We start from the raw sequence: 24,081 nt of genomic DNA, 5'->3' as shown, positions 1-24,081 counted from the left end.
AAGAATCAACAAACTGTAAATCAAACGGATTTTATGAGTAGTTTACTGCCTCTCCCTCTCAAACTAATGTGACTCTCTGTACAGCTTTGAGACTAGAGTCAATATAAAATTTGGGCAACAAACTGCAATCCATTCATGCTTTATCTAAAGCCTGATATGCCCAAATTTGTTGCACCTACTATGATGACACCATTAGAAGTGTTCACAGGGTGGCTAGTGAGTATAAAGAAAGCCCATAGCCATATGTCACATGGAAATTCACACTTGTATATCTCTATTTTCACCTCTCTCCTCTTTCTCCTTCTTAATAGACATATCCGGAGTCTCAGGGCTCTTTCACACAGCCCTATATCCCAGAATATCAAGGCAGAAAATCCCACAGTATCTGAGTGTGGACTCAGAAAATCCAGTTCAAAGCAGATGTGGGATTTTCTGCCATGATATTCTGGGATATAGGGCTGTGTGGAAGGGCTCTCAGACCAATGTGATCTTTTTAAAAAACAAAAACAAAATATAATATTACGCAAAAGCCATATTCCAGTGCAAAGGGCTACTGTACAGAACCATTTGTTCATTCCTTCCATTCAGGAGATGCAACATTAGAATCAGGAATGGAGTCAAAAGATAAAGTAGAAATGAAGATTCATGGTGTTTCACACTCCCTGTTTCCCCAGATTTTGGGAGGTTCATGGCTTCATGTCTTTTGTCAGAAGAAAAAACTAATGGTTCATGGAATTTACTTTTTGTTTGTTTACAAATATGCAAGTTGACCATACAAAGCAGGCAGGCACCCAGTGAAGTAGCACTAATCTTTATATATAACCTGTTAATTCAAATCAACTGCATCCAAAGGCTGTTACAAACCATTCCCGAATATTTACATCTCTTTTTCTTTCTCTAGAGAGTTTTTTAAAGCTTTAAAAACAAGGTAAGACATCAAGGGATTCAGACTCTCGCAACCTTCCTCTCTGGACCACTGGGGTTTACCATCCAGTCTGATAAGAGTTCTTAGTGCGATCTTTACTGCCCCGTATCACCGTCTAAGCAACAGTCTAATAAGATACTGCAGATAATTATTCCAGCTGTACCAGTCACTGGAGGAACCAATGTGAGCCTCCCAGGCTAAATATACCTCTTGCCTTCACTATATCACATCCACCTGAGCAATCCATCACATATTCTAGAGCAGTGGTTCTCAACCTGTGGGTCCCCAGGTGTTTTGGCCTACAACTCTCAGAAATCTGAGCCAGTTTACCAACTGTTAGGATTTCTGGGAGTTGAAGTCCATAATATCTGGGGACTCACAGGTTGAGAATCACTGTTCTAGAGGAACCTTATGATTCTCCTTCCCTCTTTTCCCCTCAAATAATGGCTTTAAGAGCTTCACCTGCTGCCAAAATACATTGACGGTGTTCCAGCTTCTTGTCTTTGCCCAGGCATGTAAAACTTCATATATATCATTTTTTAGAGAAATAATATTTTGAAATGTTTTTTCCTCATTAAAAATATTTTTATTATATTTCACACTTCAGTGCATGTGAAAAATTTGCAAAAACCACTGACATGGTTTCCTGTCCAGAAATGTTGGTTTGGGCCCCCAAAAACTTTGGGGAATGGGTTGACACATTTTTCTTCATATATCCTCCAAAGTCCAAACAAAACAAATCTCATCTGGTTTCATCTGGTTTATCCTGTGATGACGACTGGAAGTCCTGGACATCATGTAGACATCCAGGACCACCTCTCAGCCACTGTGGTTTTTTAAGCCAGCAGACAAGCCCCTAATGTATTTTCGGCTGACCTCTGGCTATTTTAGCCAATTAAGTCATATGACTTATTGAACAGAAAAAATACATATCTTAGTACAACCTCTTTGATGAAGAGTCGTATTAGATTTAAAATCTTACTGAATAATTTGCTGAAAAACTAATTCAAGTTGTTTTCATAATATCTGAAAGGCCAATCCTTCTGGCTTTCCACACTTTGGTAGTTTCACAACAGCTATATTTGCCTGCATCTTCTCCCATACAACAATATTCTGCCTGTATCATACTGAAAAGTCGGTCACTTTAGAGTAGAAGTAATTTCATACAGTGTTATTTTTTACTTACGTCTATAGAATAAGACTATAACCAGTTTCCTTGTAAGTCCTTCTCCTTTAAAGGGGAAAAAGTCAAATCGCATTACAATTTGCCTATAGTTATTCCGGACTACTTAAGAAATGTCACTGAAGAGATACTGTCTGCTTATTAACATTCATGGCAAAAACACTTTCTGGTGGGTTTGGTTTCAGCTGCTGATAAAGCAATAATTTTTAAAAAGGAATTGGCTTGGCTGCAAAACAGCTGCTCGGCAAAGCTCTCATGAAAGAAGAATTGATGATAATAAGAGGATGGCATTACTGCAACACTGGGAGGAGAATGTATTTTAAGTATGCCCAGAGAGTCTGAGCACTGAAGCAAAAAAAAAAAAAAAAGAAAAAGAAAAAGAAAAAGAAAAGAAAAGAAAAAAAGCACCCAAATATAACTTTTAAAAAACTACATTAGTTTCTCCATTCCTAGGTCTCTTCTTCATGTCCTGTTTGGAAACATGGAATGAGTTAAATATGAATCAATTCTGCTGTAATAATAAATGTTTCCCTAGTTTCATAAATATTTTTAGCAACAAAACAAGAGCAGTGTGTTTGCTTCCATGTACCTTACCAGAAATACTGTGATATGAATCTGATGCTACATACAGTAGTTCTATGGTACAAGCTCATTGTGACTGGGGACATATAGGGTTGCCACCTGTGTGCCTGGAGAGTGAACATCTCCTTTCAAAGCTACAAAGGAACAGAAACATGCAGCTTCTGTAATTTTTGCCCAGTTCCTCATATTGCTCACCATTATTTCTCCATCCTTGCTTTCAGTAGAACAACCTCCAAAGCCTACTGTCTACAATAGAGGGAAGCAATTGTCTGCACTGAGCAGATTACTTTGCCACACAGAACTAAGGCTATAGCCACTCATGAATGCCAGAAGTCAGTAATTAACAAAATACATAAACTTTCTTCATAATTACAAGTCTATGGCTACTGTGGAAACTAGTGATACCATATAATTAGTTCAGGTAATCTTCAGGTACCTTTTCATACTGCACAGTTACAGCAAAATAATTCCAATTTATATTCTATGGCTACATCCTACAGAATCTGGGTATTTGTATTCTGGTGAGACAGAAGCTCTTGAGCTAAACATTCTAAATATTCTTCCTTAAATTGCATATTTGAGGATTCCACAGGACAGAACCATAGCAGTTACAATGGAATCATACTTATTGTAATTATGGACTTCATCCCACGTTATTAGTAAAGCACTAGGGATCATAGTTTTCCCATTTAGCTTCACAACTCCCTGTTTGGAAATTAAACAAAACCCCATCACATGTTTTCCGCTGTTCTGCTTTCTTTACAATTTATATGTTTGCTTTCCTGTCACACGGGAGAGATATTTCTCCTCCCACTGTCCAATCCTGTTTTCTTTTTATGGAAAAAATCATCTGTGTTTGTCCTTGTAGAAGTACTTTTTACACAATATCACATCAATGGGATTTTTCTCTTTTTGAGCAAAACATTGATAGAACAAAAAAAAAATTACAGTTCCTTCTTCTGCAGTAACAAAATGATAATGGTGAAAGAAAGGAATCAATACTACCCATCTTGGCTCCTCCCTCCAGCATGATGTCATCATACTGTTTAAAAGCAGACAAGGGGATATCCTAGCACACGTGAAATTTCCCTTTTTGCCGATAACTACACGGGTAATTGAAAATGAAGTCGATTGCCAATCAAGTTCTGAATTGTTGGGGGGAAACACGCTTAAAAATGGCTAAATACTAGTTAAATAATAGGAATGGAGAAATCTATGTCCTCAATATGAAACATTGTGTGTTGTGTGATGGGCTCTGTTGGTAGCCATTTCTTAAATATGTAGAAACATGGAGAAAACATTGTGTGATGAAGTCTTACGTAGCATGTAAGGACCTTGTGATTTTCATCCAGGATGCAAAAGAATACTTGATAAATATGTTTCCTTTGGGTCAATGTTCTGGTAGGCAAAGGTCAAAATGGTAAACTACATCTCCAACATTATGGTATCCAAAGTAACAATTTTTGCTGCTTCTAAAACATAACATGACAATAAATATTTTTCACCCAAGAAGCAGAAAATCTCTCAATCACTTCTCAGTTCTCATGACATCAAATTACAACAGTAACAAATTAAATAACTAACAGCTTACATCTCTTTTATGTCATTCCAAATATGTTGCTTGAAGTGACTATGACACTCTACCTATAAAGTCCACCTGCCCTTCATGATAAGCAGAAGGAAACTGGCATGACACCTGTATTTGGAACAGACCTACATAATGGTGAGGCAAGTCAGGCTCTGAAGTTGGTGGGCACAAAAGTCCAGATGTCCAATCACCGTCTCCCAAAACAGTTATTTACTCTCAGCTCAAAAATAGAAAACAGAATGTCAGTGGACAGCAAAAGAGACTTAAAGATGGGCTTAAAGCTAACCTTTAAAAATGTGGTATAAACACCAAGAACTAGGAAGAGGGATATTTGAGCATTTACAGTTGGAGGTCAGCTGTTACCAATGGTGTTAAAGACTTTGAAGAGGCACAAATACAGGGCGAAAAGGGAGAAATGTGCCAAGAGTCAGGAGCATCAAGAAAATCCCTGTCATGACTGCCTTCTATTGGGAAATCTATGTCCTCAATATGAAACATTGTGTAGATCCAGAATAGAACTTCACTTAGGGACCCACCACCAATATTCTTCCTCTGGAAGGCAATCATACTTAGCCACAAGTGATCACCTATGATGATGATGATGATGATGATGATGATGATGATGATAAAAGGTGACCCTAGAGTAGAGTAACTTAAGCACTCCATTTAAATATTTTCAGCTTTTGGAGTTCTAGGATATTTACCCGGGAAAGAATAGACTCTTTTCGTACTATGTCAGGCTATTTGTTGTAAGTATTCATATAGCCACTGCTGTAGATATACACTCCCTTGGGGAGAAACAGAGGCATAGTAATATATGGGTACTTAAATTTCATTACATTCCATATAAGCCACTATATTAAGTCACACTGCCATCATGTTCATCTATATTTTCCTCTTAATTCTCAAACAATTATCCATGTCAGAATACAATCTCATTTCTTGCTTTCAGGAATTAACTAATCAAATCTTGAACTTAATCATATCAATATTGATAAGGTGTGAGCATATATCTCTTTCAACCTAGCCTTACCAGTATCAATATTTAGGATACCATGGCAGGGCTTTCAGGTAATCCGGAACATGCATACCTAGAAGGGTAGGGTTCTTGCCTTCACTTCCAACATTGGGGACATGCTGAATAGAAGCCTAATTATATGGTTCTCATTTAGTTTTTTATTCTCTCTTAACACTCATACAGTTTGTATAATAGTTTGGTACACTAGAATCTAGTGCATAATCCATTTTTAGTATATATTACCCTGTCAGTTGTTATACATGAGGCCATTCTTTGTGGTTTTTGTTTACATTTGTTTACATTCTTTAAAGGAACATCTGGCTTTTTTTCTAGACTTCCCAGACTGAAATATAAAGAAACCTTTCCACTTTTTATTACAAGACAGAAAATGGCAGTCACTGTCATGAATTTTATACTCTTATCTTCTTCAATCCATAGGTTTTTACCAGCTTAATGTTCCTGTTTAATGATATATGAATATTATCATTGTATATACACAGACCGAGAAGTTACAGGACAGAAAACTAAAATATTTCTGTCCTGTAACAAAATGTTACATTCTTTCAGGAAAATACCCAGTGTGTTTTAATGGATTTGGGACTACAGATATGTCTGATATAATGACACATGTCTTGGACCTTGTGCCACAGATAGCAGCCAGCTTCATAGTGTATGCAAGGAGATATTTTCATACTTTACTTCATCTCGAACATTTCTTGTCATATAAAACAGTCTAGAAAGCATACCGCAAAAACAGCTCATCCAAGTTTCCACAACACCTGTCTATTCTGCAAAAAGTATGCATAACTTCTCAGCCAAATGACCATTCAAAATAAGGAAAGAAGCATTTGATAGTAAGTGGAGTAGATCTAATCTTCCTTCCACAACAGAAAAGTTTACATGTTCTCAACATATCCTTGTAATTAAAAGCAATAATCAGAAGTAAGGCATGCCAGCTTTAAAGTAAGCGCCTTTTCTGGAAGGAAAACAAACTGAGTGTAGTATCCAATGGCCTGGAAAATATAATTAGTATTTGTTCCAAATGTGTGATCTCCTATGGAACCAGGCAATTTCAACTGAGGGATCTGACAGTGTAACAAACTCATTGCCTGAGCTTTGTAAAAGGCAAAAAATCATATGACCAGCAGCCTCACATAAGTTCTTCCTAACTTGTAGCTTTTAGGCTGTTGGGAATAATCAAATGTTACTATGTGTTTAAAAGCAGCAACAACAAAATGGCACATTTCCCAACAACTAATTGTAGATTATAGAAACTTGTTATTCTGTAACATTTGGCTAGCCACAAGTCCTCCCTCTCTGCTTTGTAGCCTAACCATTTCTCCATCATTCTAATTTTGCATACAAAACTTTAAGTGTGATATTTAAATATTAAAAAAATAACCTTCTATATGACAAAATACAACTCAAATATGTATATACATTTTTACAGATGACTGTGCTGTTTGGATCTAGGAATAAGCATATTTCAGCATGTTACTCACCATCAAATTTCTTATGCCTGGACACAAATGTTGTGCGCACAAAATGACTTGTCTCATCCACTAAGTTTTCAAATTCCAGTTTGCTTTGCTGGCTTAGCTTGTCTTCCATTTCTGATGTGCAGCATGTATATTCCTGAGGGCAAATTCTCAAATGTTCCCCTGCAATGAAAAAAAAAAAGTGCATAGGATAACTAGAGCCATGCAAAGCAAAAAGAGAAAGAGAGAGAGAGAGAGAGAGAGAGAGAGAGAGAGAGAGAGAGAGAGAGAATCCTACATATACATACATACTGGCAAGTCAGAATTAGCCTTAAGACATTGATTTCCTATGTATTTAAGGAGTATTAGATAAGGAGAAAAGATACATCCACTATGACACTACAGTGCAAATTGTGCCTGATGCTAAAATATCACTTCATTCCAAACAATGTTTAAATGCAACCAAATTTCCTATGTACAAATTCACTCATCTTCCCTAGATGGTTTGCAGCTTTCAATTATTTAAAACATGCATGTTGCTACTGAGATGATGGATCAGCAAAATGTCATGCCTCCAAATGTTAATGGACTCCAACTCCCATCCTAGTCATCATAGCCAGTGATAAATTCTAGGAGTTGAAATCTAGGAAACATTAAGAAAGTATGGTCTGTATATAATCTGTGTTATTATTGAAGCTTGAACTTTTTCAGAATATATTTATTATTATTTTATTTACAGCATTTATATTCCACCCTTCTCACCCCGAAGGGGACTCAGGGCGGATCACATTACACATACAAGCAAACATTCAATGCCTTTTAACATACAACAAAGACAAGACAAACATAGGCTCTGAGCGGGCCTCGAACTCATGACCTCCTGGTCAGAGTGATTCATTGCAGCTGGTTTCAGCTGGCTTGCTCTCCAGCCTGCGCCACAGCCCGGGCCTATTGCTAATTGCTAATTTTTCTGCTTGTTTACTCTGAAAAAACTACATTTGAAGATCCACAGTGAAATAATAAGGCCAGATACAAATAAATAATGGATAAACAATGGGTCATTTATTGACCTAACTTGCCAACTGATAACTTCTGGGCAACTGCCAGCTATTTGGGAGGGAAGCAATTCAATGTGCATCTTCTGCTAAGGGACATATGTCAAATCCAATGACCAACTCCTCCATACCCTAAGCAAATCACCAGATCCCGAGGGCACCCTAACTCAAATGGTTTGATGACTCTGGCATGAACATACTGGAAGGCCTTACAAGAGGAAGTCAGTCTTCTCAAGTCCCAGGGCAGTAGCCCCTTTCTCAGCTTCCCAAGCCGTAAAATCAAGAGGGGCTGAATTCAGAAGTTTGAAATTATGGAACAGTACTATGTCAAATCTACAGAAGGGCTTCTTAAAATGGCAGCTGAGCACACAGCCTGGGCCTATTTGCAGACTAAATGACCAGATGAACTCCAGCTAAGGCCCTGTGAGGCAAATATTAAAGCTGCCTAAACATGTGATGACCAGGGAAGCCTAATAAGCCAAGATTATCAGAAGGAGGATAAAATCTCCAGCAGAAGGAAGATGATTGTGGCCTCTATGCATCTTCAAAATCTGTTCCAAGGCTTTTGACATTTAGAGTTGCTGTGGGGTGGAAAAGGGGGTGGAGAAAACCTTCTGTTATGCTTTGAGTGTTCCTGAAACTTTGGATTAAGCTTGTGTCTTCATAACTGTCAGGAAGTCATAAATGACTGAAATGACTGAATCATTTAAATCCATGAATGTGTTAAAAAGAATTGCAGGGAAAGATATGATAAAATGGTACACCTGAAATATTTTTTCGATTGCCTATCTGTTAAGATATGCTGCATGTACTAGTTTAGCTCCTTCCACAAAGCATGACATTAACCATAGGGAAGGAAGGAGGATGACATGCTTGAAATAGTGCAAGGATATGCACCCCTTCTACACACAGACACCACACAGAAGGAGATCTTCAGAGTTTTTTACCTACCATCCTCTTAAACAAAAGATACAGTAGTCAATGGGACCAGTATCCATGGTTTCATTTATCCATATTTGATCAAATATGTTCTCTCTGTTCATTTTTTCAGTCCCCCGATATGGTTCAGTGCCACTTTAGAGCCAAAAGTCCCTTATTTCAGTTAGATTCACCTTTATCTATCTAAAATCCAGAACATCCATAGATACTAGGCCCGTACTATATTTCTCTCGCCATACTCTGAAAATTATTATTATTTATTTATTTACAGCATTTATATTCCGCCCTTCTCATCCCGAAGGGGACTAAGGGTGGATCACATTACACATATAGGCAAACATTCAATGCCTTTTAATATAGAACAAAGACAAGACAAACACAGGCTCCGAGCGGGCCTCGAACTCATGACCTCCTGGTCAGAGTGATTCATTGCAGCTGGTTGCAGCTGGCTTGCTCTCCAGCCTGCGCCACAGCCCGGGCCTGGAGAGAGAGTTCAGAGCTCTAGGGAATTTTCTCCTTGCTAGAACTTAGTACCTAATTGTCTTTATATAATGTTATACAGCTCATTCATATCATATCGAATGTATTTTTATGGCAAGACGGGTTGCTGCACACTCCTATACAGACAATAGCCAAGTTTTTTGTCAGCAACATCAAACACTTCATTGCGACAAAGAATGCAATGAAAGGTTTAATTAATGTTTATGCTGTACTATAGCTGGGGGGTGATGTGATGGGAAAACAATGAGCAAGTTTTATTTTAGCTCCAAATATGGATCTCTTCATGTATCATGCCAGTGTTTCTGACAATATTACTTTCTTCACCACAATCTGCTATTCTTTAGCTCATGAAATTAAAATGTTCTCTTATTACATGAACTGTGAATTTCCAATTGGTGAGGTACTCTGGCTGTCAAAAATGTTTAGCTTGGTGTGCAAGAAGGAGAAAATTCCCCAGTCCCTCCTGAGAAATGTAGAAAATGTGTCTGCCCCTGTTAATTGCATGCCAGTGTAAATGCTATGCTTCACTTTCATTGCAACACAGGCTGATTCAAATCTCTGTCTGCATTTTTACAGTAAAAGCTATTGTTTTTTTTTCTTTTGTGGGAAAGGTAATATATTTCACCTATTGATGATACATGGAAAGAGCCTCACCAGAATACATGAGCGATAAGGGAGGAAAAGGCTACTTTCCCCCAAAATATAGTACTTTAAAGCACCACCACTTTAAATTGGATTTAAATAGTTAGGCAGCTATGACCTGAATCTAATGGTAAACTAAAGTAGACCAGTTGTATCAATGGAATATTGATATTTGGATAATGGAATGGATATTTACTTTTCTTTGCTTTAGGCGATCCCTCATAGGCCAAGGATGATGGTCCTCCAGTTACAGGGTCTTGGGGGTGTGTCCGCAGGTGGCTGAAGAGACCTATTTTTGATCTGCATGTTCTCCCGCAATGAGGACATCGATTTCCAGGTGGAAGGCGGTCCCGGTCAGGGTTGGCTTGACGCTCCTTCCTCTTGGCACGTTTCTCCTTTAAGCCTCTTCGAACTCCGCAGCACTGCTGGTCACAGCTGACCTCCAATTAGAGCGCTCAAGGGCCAGGGCTTCCCAGTTCTCAGTGTCTATGCCACAATTGTTAAGGTTGGCTTTAAGCCCATCTTTAAATTTCTTTTCCTGCCCACTAACATTACGTTTCCCGTTCTTGAGTTCAGAGTAGAGCAACTGCTTTGGGAGACGGTGATTGGGCATTCGGACAACATGGCCAGTCCAGCGGAGTTGATGGCGTAGGAGCATCGCTTCAATGCTGGTGCTCTTTGCTTCTTCCAGCACGCTGACATTTGTCCACCTGTCTTCCCAAGAGATTTGCAGGATTTTTCTGAGGCAACACTGATGGAAATGCTTCAGGAGTTTGGTGTGACGTCTGTAGACCGTCCACGTTTCGCAGGCGTAGAGCAGGGTTGGGAGGACAATGGCTTTATAAACAAGCACCTTGGTATCTCTACGGATGTCCCGGTCATCAAACACTCTCTGCTTCATACGGAAAAATGCTGCACTCACAGAGCTCAGGCTGTGTTGTATTTCAGTGTCGATGTTGACTTTTGTGGAGAGATGGCTGCCAAGGTAGCGGAAATGGTCAACATTTTCTAATGTTACACCATTAAGCTGTATTCCTGGCATTGTGGAGGGATTAGCTGGTGCCTGTTGGAAGAGCACTTTGGTTTTCTCGATGTTCAGTGAGAGGCTGAACTTCTCGTATGCTTCTGCAAAGGTGTTTAGAGTGGCTTGTAGGTCTTCTTCTGAGTGCGCACAGACTACGTTGTCATTGGCATATTGGAGTTTTATAACAGATGTTGTGGTGACCTTGGTTTTGGCTCGCAGTCTGCTGAGGTTAAATAGCTTGCCATCTGTCTGATAGATGATTTCCACTCCGGTGGGAAGCTTCCCATCAACAAGGTGAAGTATCATAGCGATGAAGATGGAAAATAAGGTAGGGGCAATAACACTTGTGTGATGACTCATGGGCCTTGTAGTCCTGTTCCTAGTACTATTGTGACAGACGAAGAGGAAAACATGGGGTTTTCGCCGGTTCAGCAAGAGCCGGAGTCTCTTCACCTGCAGGATGTTGATGTTTCCCCTCAAGAATTCAGCCAAACAGGCCTTGGGCAGAACTCCCCACCGTTTCCCAGAAAAGAATCTTATTCCAGAGAAAGGGGAGTCAGAGAGGCCCAACGGAGGAGTTTACGCTTAGCTGCCAAACATCAAGCTGATTAGGTCTGCTTCCCTTGGGAAATTCTAAGGAGTCACACATCTGGACAGAGTTGGGTTTCGTTTCCCGTTCTCTAGGGAAAGAGTTCTGTTGGCGGGAAAACAAGACCCAATATAGGTGTTTGGCGCGAGGGATTCCTTGCGGAGTCAATTGGTCAGCTTGAGGAGAGAGATCGTGTGTGGACTTCGTAATCCCAGTTTCTTGCTTCCCGGATCAAGCTTCAAGCCTTGCCCTGTCTCACGGTTTTACCACGGACTCTGTTTCATGTTTCATGTTTGCCTCGTCTTCAGTCACGGATCTAGCCAAGAATCAAGTTTATTTCCAGCCTTGTTGTCAAGCTTCATTGGACGTTAAAGACTCTGTTGTTTCCCCACACTATTGCTTGGCAAAGTGTGTGTTTCGGTCAAGTGGATTAAAACTTTGAACTCTAATATCTTATATTGAACAATACATTTCTGGACTATATTTGACCTCATCTGAAAGGTCTGCTTCTGAACTATATTCTTCGCTTGTTTTTATTGATTTTATATATTTCTTTAATAAAGATATTAGATAGAGACTGGCCTCTGTGTAAGGTTATTGGTGCTCTGCAGCCAGGGTCCTGACAACTTTCCTGCTTGACACCTGATTCCACCTTAAATGGGTCACTTTGGGAGCCATTGCTGTCCAAGACTGTTGCCATCATGTCATCATGGAGGAGCCGCAGGATGTTCACAAATTTGTCAGGGCACCCAATTTTTTGGAGGATGGTCCAGAGAGCGCTGCGATTCACTGTGTCGAATGCCTTTGCAAGGTCAATGAATGCCAGAGGTTGGTTTTGTTCCCTGCATTTTTCTTGGAGCTGTCGTGCAGTGAAGATCATGTCCACTGTTCCTCTGGAGGGACGGAAGCCGTTCTGGGATTCTGGGAAGGTGTCTTCTGAAACAGGGAGAAGGCAATTTGCAAAGATTTTTGCGAGGATTTTCCCAGCGGAGGTTAGAAGGGAGATACCGCGATAGTTCCCGCAGTCTGTTCTGTCCCCTTTCTTGAAAAGGGTGATGATGGTGGCATCCTATTTACTTTCCATGTTCCCACTGAATCAGTGCATCAACTCTTGTTGGAGTTTAGGCCTGTGTCACTAAGAATCTGTGTAATGCGATTCCACCTAGACATACCAGTCAGAATTCTCAACTTGAAAAATGAAATTCTGGGCCTTCCACACAGGTCTAAAACTCTGGTGGAACTAGGGTTTTTTTTAACCCAGTTCCTCCTGGGCTTCTGTCCCCATCTCCAATCCAAACCGTGGGCTTTCCCTTGGGGGATGGCTTGATGCCATCCCAGGTCAACCAAAGGTTGAAGCAGGTGGCATCCAGTCCCCTCCACCTTCTGACATATCATTTTCACACATCAGTAATACTCTCTGGAGGGGCCTGTGCTGCCGGCAAACCTCTTGGGTAAGTTTTGGAGGGGAAAATGGAGGGTTGGGGAGGGGGAGAGGGTGGGCACCATCCTGTTCCTTTGGGCTCCAGGAATCCAAAGAATAAGGATTGCTCTGGGGATTGACCCTGAGGTCAATCTCCACAGGTCCTGTACCTGCAAAGATCCAGACCTTACCTTAAGGTGTGGATCTTTGCAGGTGTTCAATTGATGCGAAGCAAACTGGGAAATTCCAATTTACTCTGCATTAATCTAGGTTAACCTGAGGCATCGCTTGGATGCCTCAGGTTAACCTGAAATGGATCACGGGTTTTGGGCCTGTGTAGAAAAGCCCTCCCAAGTTTCTTTTAAGGGTAGTCTCACATTAATACATTGCAGTAATCCAGTGAATAAAGCATGGATTGCTATTATAAAGCTACCCCTGCATAAGAATGGCTACAATCTCATGCTACCATCTGAAAATGCAGCCACTGCCATGATCCTTATTGCTGCTCCTACAATTGAATTCAGAAAGAAAGTATGAGTCTTTGGCTGGATCTATATTGCCCTATATCTCAGGTTCTGATCTGAACTGGATTACGTGAGTCTAAACTGTCAGATAATCTGGGATTTACAGATAATCTGGGATCAAATCCTGGGATACAGGATAGTTAGATCCAGCCTTTATAATGCATACCATTACAAAGCAGCAAAGCAGAGCATCTCTTTCCTGTTTGGACGTGTGTGTGTGTACTTTGCTGACATATTTCTGACAGTGGCTATCAATACTGGCAGCAGTGTGTGTGTATGTCTGTTGCCCTGTTGGAATGTTGGGATGTCCCCCTACATCATGTAAAAGAAGTGAATAATGCTGATAAATTCTTTACAATTGTCACATTATCTGAATATAGACATATCCTTTGTGGAAACTGACTTTTACAATACAAACTAAGGATGGAACTACACTAACCTATATTCCAGGATCTGATCCCATATTATGTGCTTATTCTAGATTATCTGGCAGTGTAGAGGGAGGCTCCTTCTACACTGCCATATAATCCATATTATCAAAACAGATAATCCACATTATCTGCATTGAACTAGAGTATATGTCTACACTGCCACAGAATCCATTTCAAAACAGATAATCTGGATTTTATACGGCAGTATAGAAGGAGTCCAATATAATCCAGGCCACTTTCATGCTGCCATATATCACAGGATCTGATCCCAGATTATCTGCTTAATGTATCTGGCAGTGTAGACTCATATAATTAAAGGCCCCTTCTACACTGCATATAATACAGATTATCAAACAGATAATCCACATTATCTGCTTTGAAGTGAATTATATGAATCTACTCTTCAGATGGGGCCCCAGTTCAAAACAGATCATCTGGGATCCGATCCTGGGGTATAGGACAGTGTAGATCGAGCCTTGGTCTGGTATAATGTAGTATCAACACGTTAAGTATTAGATGTGCAACACTATTACAAATGATTCCAACATTAGGCTTCAAAACTTCCCCATTGTACATTGGGGATACATTGTAACAAATACATTGTAATTTCTAGAGTTTCCATACTTCAATGAATTATTATGAGTTAGTCTACACACTTCTTCCTTAATCGTACCATCCATGCTTTCAGATCAATCAGACTATGTTTGTGTCTTTCATTGATTCATCTAATCCTTCTCATTTTCTTATTCATAGGTTTATAACATGTTGCATGCAAAAATATCTGATTATTGGCATGGATATTTATAAACCTTAATTATTTTATAAGATACAACTGTGCTCAAAAGAAATGCATGCTTTCACCCTGGGAAACAGCACATGCTCTATATTCTTATTGCACTTGCAGCAAAGATTATATGACATAAGGCACACTGGATACAGCTGACTGTTTCCCTTGCCCCATGAGTGAGTCTTCATAAAGAAACTTGGTTGTATTGTTTTGCTGTACAAGCACTATGCCAGGTAGAAGCAGGAATTAATTCAGCGGCTCTTAGTGACCTGTTGCAATTCACAGTACTTTAAACTAAAGATGCTGACTTATGTCTCTCTTTTTGTCGCCCATATTATATAAATCAAACCAATCACCTGCTACAGATTCAACAACTAACATTCAGTTCCTGTTTTTATTACAGCTGTAATCTCACACATGTCTGCACTTGTTCTATATTGTTTAGGTCTTATAGTCAAATTTGTTACAATCTCATATGTCTGGAATTTATGCAAGGCAGTAGGAACAGCTTGTGGACACACTTGCATTATATGGAGACGCAGATAATTGTGACAATTCAACAAAAGCCTTCCAAGAACATCTCCAGAGGAAATAGGGGCTGTTCACACATGATCCTTTCATCCATATGTGGCTCCAAAGACCTTTTATTGACACTGAACTGGGAATCAATATAGGGTGTCAGTGCTAACCCTGTCCTGAGGAGAACTCTGCCAATTTTGGTTCCAGATTCGAGCCCTGTATGAGATATACTCTGATCAGATGCAAAAGCTTTTGTGACTTATTCTGGACATTCCATTGATTTTTTTTTTAAACTCACTGTTCATGACTTAATAAGTGCTGCAGCAAACATAGGAGGTATCAGTTTGGTGAACACCACAACCTCGATCGGCCTTCAAGCTGCATTATTGTGGCTGTATAGAAGCACCCTGATCAACTCTAAAAAGTGGGGTGTTGTGTAGTGCAGCCCAGAAACCACACAACAACCCAATGATTCCATCCGTGAAAACCTTTTAGAATACAACTCTAAAAAATGTTCTCTTCTGTCTTCCTACTGTTCTGGAATCCTATAAGATGCTTTATGGTGCAAGAAGGTGAACTCGGTCACAGTGGGCCCATCCAGACAGGCCCAAAAACCAGGACCTGTCTTGGTTTTACTGAATTAATTTGGAACAAACCAGAGTTTCCCTGGTTTATTCCAGTTAATTAAACACCTGGTTAGATCCGGATCTTATGGCAAGAGCCAAGTCTTACCAGGTGTGGGCCCTATGTGGATTGCACCCAGGGACCACGTCACGCGATTCCTGGGCCCATTCCATACAGCCATCTCAGTTTTTTGGACTCTAGAAACCCAAAAAACTGAGAGGGCACCCACCTCCTCCCCCAAATCCCCAAATTTAGGCCCCAATACCTATGTGAAAATGGCTGTCAGGCACAGAGCCTTCTTGTAAATGTCTTCTGGCATTTTCCTCTCCCCTCCGCTCCTCTGGTCTCCTGGCACATCATTTCCTCGCACCAGAAGGGTGTGAGGAGAAATATTGTGGTGATGAGGTAAATTTTATTTACTTTCTACAGGGAAATTTTGGGGGGCTTCGTGGTGGCTGCATGCCATCCTGGTTGTAATTGGGATGGCATGAAGCCACCACCCAGGAAAGCTCAAGTTTTTTGGTGGGAGTGTGGATTTTGGGCCTCTGTGGAAGCAGCCAGTGTCCTCAGAAAGCCAATATCTTGGAGAGCTATATACAACTAAGTTGAAAGGATTTACAAGAAATGAAATGGTCAAGGAAATATCCAGATTACATATAGATATCTGTCATATTGCTTTCCATGTCTGAGAGGGTATTCAAATACTGGTCTTTTAGAATCCTACACCAACACTCAAACTGCTACATTATATATGGGCTCTACCTTAACCAATACAGGAACCATAAAGTAGTTCTTATATTTATTTTTTATTAATTGTGAATGGCTAGCTATAGTATCACGAAAGATGTGGAAGAATATGCATATCAGCGAACATGATGTATAGTAAAGAAAATTGTTAGCAAAAGATAAATGCAATTACAGAAACACAGATGAAAAATACACCTACAAATTATGTTTTTTAAATCTCTTCATTCCATTCCATTTACATGACATCTTTCTCCCAATGTTGAACTCAAGGTAACTCACAAAGTTAAAATAGTATCAGTTAAAAACTTGTAGGTGAACATTAAAAACTATCAGAATGATACAGGAACAAATTTGGCTTGTACAAGATATACACATTTATTTGAGTATAATGTGCAATTGATTGTAATGTGCACCTCAGTTTTGAAGGTGCACATTGCAAAAAAAAGGATGTTGAATGTAACGTGCGGCTTCTTCTTGCCTATCAGCTGTTCTGTTGCTCTCCTCAGATTAGCCCACAGGCAAGGGGAAGCTGTGCTCCTCTATCAGACCACAGATGAACCGGTGGTAGCTTCTCAATTAAGGTCTCATTCACAAGGTGTTCAAAACCAAGGGGGAGGCTTTGAAGGCCTTGTGAATGAGGCCAGTTGAGAAGCAAGTGAATGAGGCAAGTGTGCCTGATGGAGGAGCACAGGCAGGTTTGCATGCACCATTCTAATGCACCATCAAATCTAATGCACACCTCACTATTGTCTATGTAATTCAGTAAATATGGTAATCCATACAAAGTTGTTTTATACATTAAAATGTTTGTATACCCCTTTGCTAATACTGGCATTATAGTAAAGGTAAAGGTTTCCCCTGACGTTAAGTCCAGTCATGTCTGACACTGGGGGTTGGTGCTCATCTCCATTTCTAAGCCGAAGAGCCTGCGTTGTCTGTAGACACCTCCAAGGTCATGTGGCTGGCATGACTGCATGGATCGCTGTTACCTTCCCGCCGGAGTGGTACCTATTGATCTACTCACATTGTCATGTTTTCGAACTGCTAGGTTGGCAGGAGCTGGAGCTAACAGCTGCTGCTCCCACCGCTCCCAGGGTTTGAACCTGGGACCTTTCAGTCTGCAAGTTCAGCAGCTCAGTGCTTTTGCCATTTCGCCACCGGGTATATATATATATATATATATGGCATGTATAAAAACACATATATCGGTAGTAATTTAAAATAAGGTATTTAATGAAACATTTCTATGAGTGAATGCACACTAGAATTAAAACAGTTTGTTACCACTTTATTTGCTATGGTTAAATCCTATAGAATCACAGGAGCTGTAGTTTTACAAGGTTCTATGTATTCTCTGCCTAAGTGTTGGTGCCTCACTAAACTACAATTCCTGAAATTCCACAACATTGAACCGTGACAGCTAAAGTGGTGTCAAACTGTATTGTTTCTACAGTGGAGCTACACCATTAGTCTTCTTTGAGAATGTAAGTCACATTCTTTCTTAAAATGGAACTGTATTCTTAGTAGAAGAATAGGCAAAATATTAAATTAGGGTGTGTTTTTTAAAAAATAAATTCTCCCACAGCTGAAAGCTTACTAGAACTCTGACCACAGTCATTAGTGACAACAACACCCTTGTTAGAATAAAATTTAATCACATTAGCTTATCTGAATTCCTTACAGTTTTGTGAGATCAATTTTACAATTACAGGACTATTCTTTTTAATAACATACTCATTTTTCATAGCTCTTGACCTATTCCCCGGTAAAAGCCAATAAAATTTTCTCAATTTATGCTATCCCACCTAAGGTTATTAAACTACTTTCAGAATGATGAAAGAAGTAATATGGCTATTAACATTCTTTTTGCAAAATGTAAGAGCAAGCAACATTAAATAACACTAACTGAAGTTCATGCGTATGGAACAAAATTTTTCTATTTACATTCCCACCTTACAGTCACCTACTACTCACACTTTTTCACTGGGGGGGGGGCAAGATAAAAATAGATGGGGCAGAAATGTTTAGGCATTTGATTATTTTAAAAGTAGTAGGGGGAGGGGGAAATAATAGGTAATGACAAAAATGGAACTACATATAGATAGACACACGTCCGGACAACATCCATATGATTTAATGGGCTGCAATCAGCAATCTCCAGAATCCAACTAAGTGAGACATGGAGACAGAAGGATTGTCTAAGTTTAATATGGACTAATGTCACCTGTTCCTCTGGAAACATTAGCCTGGGGGGACTTGCTATAACCCGTTATTTAAATCCTGGAAGCTAAGTTAATAGCAGCTGGACAAAATTGAAGGAGAGAAAAACAACACGATACAACACAGAACAAGTAAAGAGGTGGTACAGTAATTCCTGACTGCTCCAAATTATTCCAATCTCCAGGGCCAAATGAAATACATCCAAGAATATTAAAAGAGCTAGAAGAAGTAATCCCAGAACTACTGGTAATAGTGTTTGATATAACGAGAGAAGTTCCACTAGAATAGAGGAAGGCAAATGGTCAGAAATTGGGGAAAAAGAGGAGGCAAACACTTACTGTTTGACATCAATACCATGAAACATTCTAAAGCATATCATTAGATAATCTGTCACCAGCTAGAAAAAAGCTACAACCACTAATAGTCAATAAGGGTTTCTCAAAAACAAGAATAATATAATCAGATTCTGGGCACCACAAGTTAAGAGGCATATTGACAGGCTAAAGTGGGTCCAGAAGAGGAAGACAGAAATTGTAAAAGGTCTCTAAATTATGTCTTTGAGGAATAATTTAGGAAGCCATATATATATTTAGCTTGGAGAAGGGATAATATTTTAAAGGATGTTATATTGAAATTCCTTCAAAGTTGTTACTTTCAAAATCTAAGATTTCTAAATGTGTTTTTTTTTCTGATGAAGTCCTGAATACATATATTACATCAGCACCTTTGTCAAAATAGGGAATGCAGATTGCATGTGCATGGAAATGATGCTTTGTGCATATATAGTACCACTTTGCCACATACTGCCAGAATAATTACGTCTCTTTGCATCCTGGCAGTGCTTACACGGGGATGTGGGGATCTGTCGCCACATACCCTGCTCTGTCATGGCTGCCCCCCACCTCATCAAATGGAGAGAAGCCTTTTTATTGTTGCTCGATCCATCTTTCCTAATGAAAAGGTGGGGAGACGCTCTGTAGCCTCTGGTGGCAATTTTTCAGTGGTGGCACAGTGTTCAATCACAGAGCCAACCCAGAAGTAGTTATCTGGGGTGTGATGGGAGCCATCGGATTCCGTGGCTAAAATATAACAAATCTGTTGCCGCCACCGAAAAAAGTAAGTGTGACGAGATCCATAGTATTATAATAAGTTTGTTAAGTACAAATATTAAGGTTTTACAGGAGTCTATCGTATCCTTTTATTTAGATGTCCAAGCTGTGTCCCTAAACACTGCCCTGAAATACTAGAAATTTGGAGACTGAAACGTCTTGAAGAGAGCAGAAGTATTATGGGAGAGACAAAGTCCTCATTTGTTACTTCTGCCACTCTACCTCTGCTGCTGCCCTGAAAATCATCCTAGGAAAATTAGGGAATTATCCTGAACATCGCTATTTTTTAATCTGAAAGAACATCTCAGCCGGTGCAACTTCTGGATTAACTTCCACTGGAAACTGAACACAGAATTGCACTGAAGGACCTAGAAATTCCTAGAAAGGTGTTCTCTCTAAAAAAACTCTAGGTTCCCCAGGATAACTGAAAATAATTGACCACAGAATCACAGTGGATAGCCTAGAAATTTATTTTAAATAAAATTGGTGAATAATCAGATCCACTTAAGTGAATATCATAACAGAGGGATTGTTGAATGAATATGTGTGCAATGCCACCTTTGTCAGAAAGAAAGAGAGAAGTGAAGCAGGGCATGTGTTGGGCTAACTTGGGCAAGTGTTAAACTCAAACCTGGAAAGTGAATGTGCCTTAATGCAGTCCTGAATTGGGGTTGTCAAGCCAGGAGTGTTCCAGGCCATGAGAATTAAGAGTCCAATCCTGCTGGAATGTTCCCTATGCAGATGCTTTCACGTTACCTAATGACTTATGGTGACCCTATTAATTTCATTGGGGTTTTGTAGGTAAGGAATATTCAGGGTGATTTTGCCAGTTCCTAGCAATGCCATTAAGCAGAAGTCATTATGCATCAATCATAATGAGTCAGAGCACTCTATTTAAGCAAAACATGAACCAATATGAACAAAGAATATTTATCTGCTTGGAAATGTTTACGAAGATCTGCATTGAAAGGAAAAAAACTGTTTCCAGCTCTGTTTTCACACCTTTGAAAGCATTGCTTTTAAGAACATAAAGTTGTTGCCCTAACAATGGAAGTTTTCTAAGATCTATTTTGAACATAAAAAAAACAACCAATATTGCCCAGCACTGTTTTTAACACCTTTGCAAGCAATACTATGAAAAACACGTGGGAGAGGTAATCCAAATGCACACACTTTTCCAAGCAAAAAGTAAGGTCTCCAAACTCTGCTTTAACTGAGTAACTCTCATTAAACATTTTAATGTTGCTTAGTTGCCACCTCGCTTTGCCTTGCCTTGTTTTTCTCCAGAAGGAGAAGCTATTTAGCCAAGGGTTATATGCAAAGGGAAGAAGGAGAAAAAGAGCAAGTGAATAAGAGATGGTAAAGAATCTAGTCTCTAAAATATACAAACAGCTAAGTAAATTTGCATGCTGTTCTTCCTACAGCCTGTAGCTATCCCTTTACATCTTGAAGCTCAATAAAAGAAATGAAAGATCAATTATTTTGTTTTGTTTTGAAATGCAGTGTGAGGGCTGATCTGGATTAACCCAGGGAAAGACATTTAATGAAGGAGGAGTTGGGTTCCTCTCCGGGTTAGGGGCTTTCAAGACAGCTGGGCCAGTTCCAAGTGGATCTGGCTGCAGCTGTCTTCACAGTCATCCTGAACTTCATGGGCTCAGATGACACGGATACTGGATGGCTGCCCCTCTCCCATGATGTTACTGGAAATTCCAGTCACAACACCAACACCTATGTTACCCTCAGGGTCCATTGATCTTCTAGAGAGTCTTATGACTCACAAATTAGGTTGAAAGATGTGAGTGCAGGAAAAACCCCCAGACACTCTGCCAGAAGATTGGTGGACCCTTGAGTGTTTCTGTTGTGGCTGTAGTCAACCACAACATGGGAAAGGTGAGTGGCAGGTAGGGGCGGTCCAGCTGTGCTGAAACATGTTTGGCACAGCTGGGGAGTGGAGACTTCCTGCTGTTATCAAGCAGCTCAGGGAGTCCCTGTTGGGCTGCAAAGTGCACCCAATCTGGCATCTCAGATCCTGGATAGGGTCCTTAACCCTCATGGTATGAAAAGTCCTCTCCTTGTCCCCTTATTATTTTCTTTTGGAATTTTTTCAGCTTTACAACAGCATCTAAAAGTAGTATTTTAGAATCAGAAAAGAGCACACAAAATGGTCAAGGGACTGGAACAATTTCAATATGGTGAAAAATTCCAGCACTAGGGGTTGTTTGGTGTAGAAAATAAGCAAGCAAAGGGAAACACAACAAAGCTGTAGAACATTATATATGGCATGCAAAATAAATTGAGTAAGTTTTTTCTTTCATAATATTAGAACCATTAGTACTCCACAGAAGTTAATGGTAGGAGATTCATCCTGGAAAGAAAGAAGTAGTTCTTCACAGAATACCTAGTGAAAATGTGGATTTCATTGCCACAAGATAAAGTGGTGGTTGCCAACCTGCATGGCTTTACAAAAGTATTAAATAATAAATACATTGTCAAAGGTTTTCATGGTCGGAATCACTGAGTTGTCATGAGTATTCTGAGCTGTATGGCCATGTTCTAGAAGTATTCTCTCCTGATGTTTCATCCACATCTATAGCAGGCATCCTCAGAGGTTGTAAGGTATATTGGAAACTAAACAATGGGAGTTTATCTATCTGTGGAAGGTCCAGAGTGGGAGAAAGAACTCTTGTCTGTTGGAGGCCAGTGTGAATATTGTAATTAATCACCTTGATTAGCATTAATGGCCTTGCCAGCTTCCAGGCCTGGCTTCTTCCTGCCTGAGGTAATCCTTTGTTCGGAGGTATTAGTTGGCCCTGATTGATTCATGTCTGGAATTCCTTTGTTTTCAGAGTATTGTTCTTTATTTACTGTTCTGATTTCATAGGTTTTTTTTAATACTGGTAGCCAGATTTTGTTCATTTTCATGGTTTCCTCCTTTCTGTTGAAATTGTCTACACGTTTGTGGATTTCAATTACTTCTCTGTGTAGTCGGACATGATAGTTGTTAGAGTGATCCAGCATTTCTGTGTTCTCAAATAATATACTGTGTCCAGGCTGGTTCATTAATTGCTCTGCTATGGTTGACTTCTGTGGTTGAGTTAGTCTGCAGTGCCTTTCATATTACAACATTCACACTGTCCTCCAACAAAGAAGAGTTGTTTCTCTCACCCTGGACCTTCCACAGATATATAAACCTCCCTTGTTTAGTTTCCATGTACTTCACAACCTCTGAGGATGCCTGCCATAGATATGGGTGAAACTTCAGGAGAAAATGTTTCTGGAACATGGCCATACAGCCTGGAAAACTCACAACAACCCAATAAATGCATTCATACATAATAAAAATGTATTCACAGAGGATGAGACCATGAATGGCTACTGCTCAAGATTAGGGTTGAAAATTTTCATTCCTTTCTTTCGTGTGCAATGAATAATTTAAACCATTATATCCCTGTTGTAGAAGAGGCTTTGAAAACTTCATTTTTCTGATGTTTTTTCTTAAATTGGGGCATAATTTGTCACCCCCATTCACATACAAAAAGAAGAAGGAAGGAAAGAGGAGGTGAGGGGGAATGGCAAGGGAGAGGAAAGAAGAGAGATAATGATTTAGATAGAAAATGGGTTTCTAGACTGTGGAATTTGTTGTTGTAGTAATGTATGTGTGGATCTCTCTTTGGGATTGGAAAAATATAACATCTGGATGTTCATAATGGGGGATATGAGTGAACTCATCTGGCACTTATATTACAGTATTTTGGCAACCAGGTAAAGAATGCTTTATTTCCTCAGGCATATTAAGAACAGTTTTTAGTCTTTTCATATTGCAGCACTCTTCAGTTTTGCTACTTGGTTTATCATCACTTTCGATTTATCTGATGGAATATGTTCATTCTTTTCTCTTTTATTTCAGTTTTATTATATAACTGTCTGTAATATGGCCTTTCCTATTACTCATATTTTAATGCTTTCATTATCAGGTTTGAAAGTGATAATTAAAATAAATACATCATACTGTACAAAATAAATTCAACAGTGCTGGCTATAGCATCAATATAATCCTTATTTGACACCATGGGAAAAGTAGTTTTGAAGAAAATTAAGCAAATCTCTCACAGATGTATCTTATGATTAGGTATCTGTTTCCTAATATCTTGAAGTACTTGCTTTCTCCATTCATAA

General features: G+C 39.5%; 1 protein-coding gene across 3 annotated transcripts in view; it reads right to left on the bottom strand.

The window, feature by feature from the left end:
- Positions 1 to 24,081, bottom strand: part of gpc6 (glypican 6) — a 954,464-nt gene that overhangs the window by 691,032 nt on the left and 239,351 nt on the right. For all 3 annotated transcript variants that reach the window (XM_062977295.1, XM_008106861.3, XM_003218685.4), the window contains exon 2: positions 6,799 to 6,957. In XM_062977295.1, the coding sequence (XP_062833365.1) occupies positions 6,799 to 6,957 (159 nt within the window). The remainder of the gene's footprint in view (positions 1 to 6,798; positions 6,958 to 24,081) is intronic.

This window comes from Anolis carolinensis, chromosome 3 (assembly GCF_035594765.1).
Source record: "Anolis carolinensis isolate JA03-04 chromosome 3, rAnoCar3.1.pri, whole genome shotgun sequence".
NCBI classification, from domain to species: Eukaryota; Metazoa; Chordata; class Lepidosauria; order Squamata; family Dactyloidae; genus Anolis; species Anolis carolinensis.
Note: the sequence above shows the minus strand (reverse complement) of the source record. Positions and strands in the feature narration are given on the sequence as shown.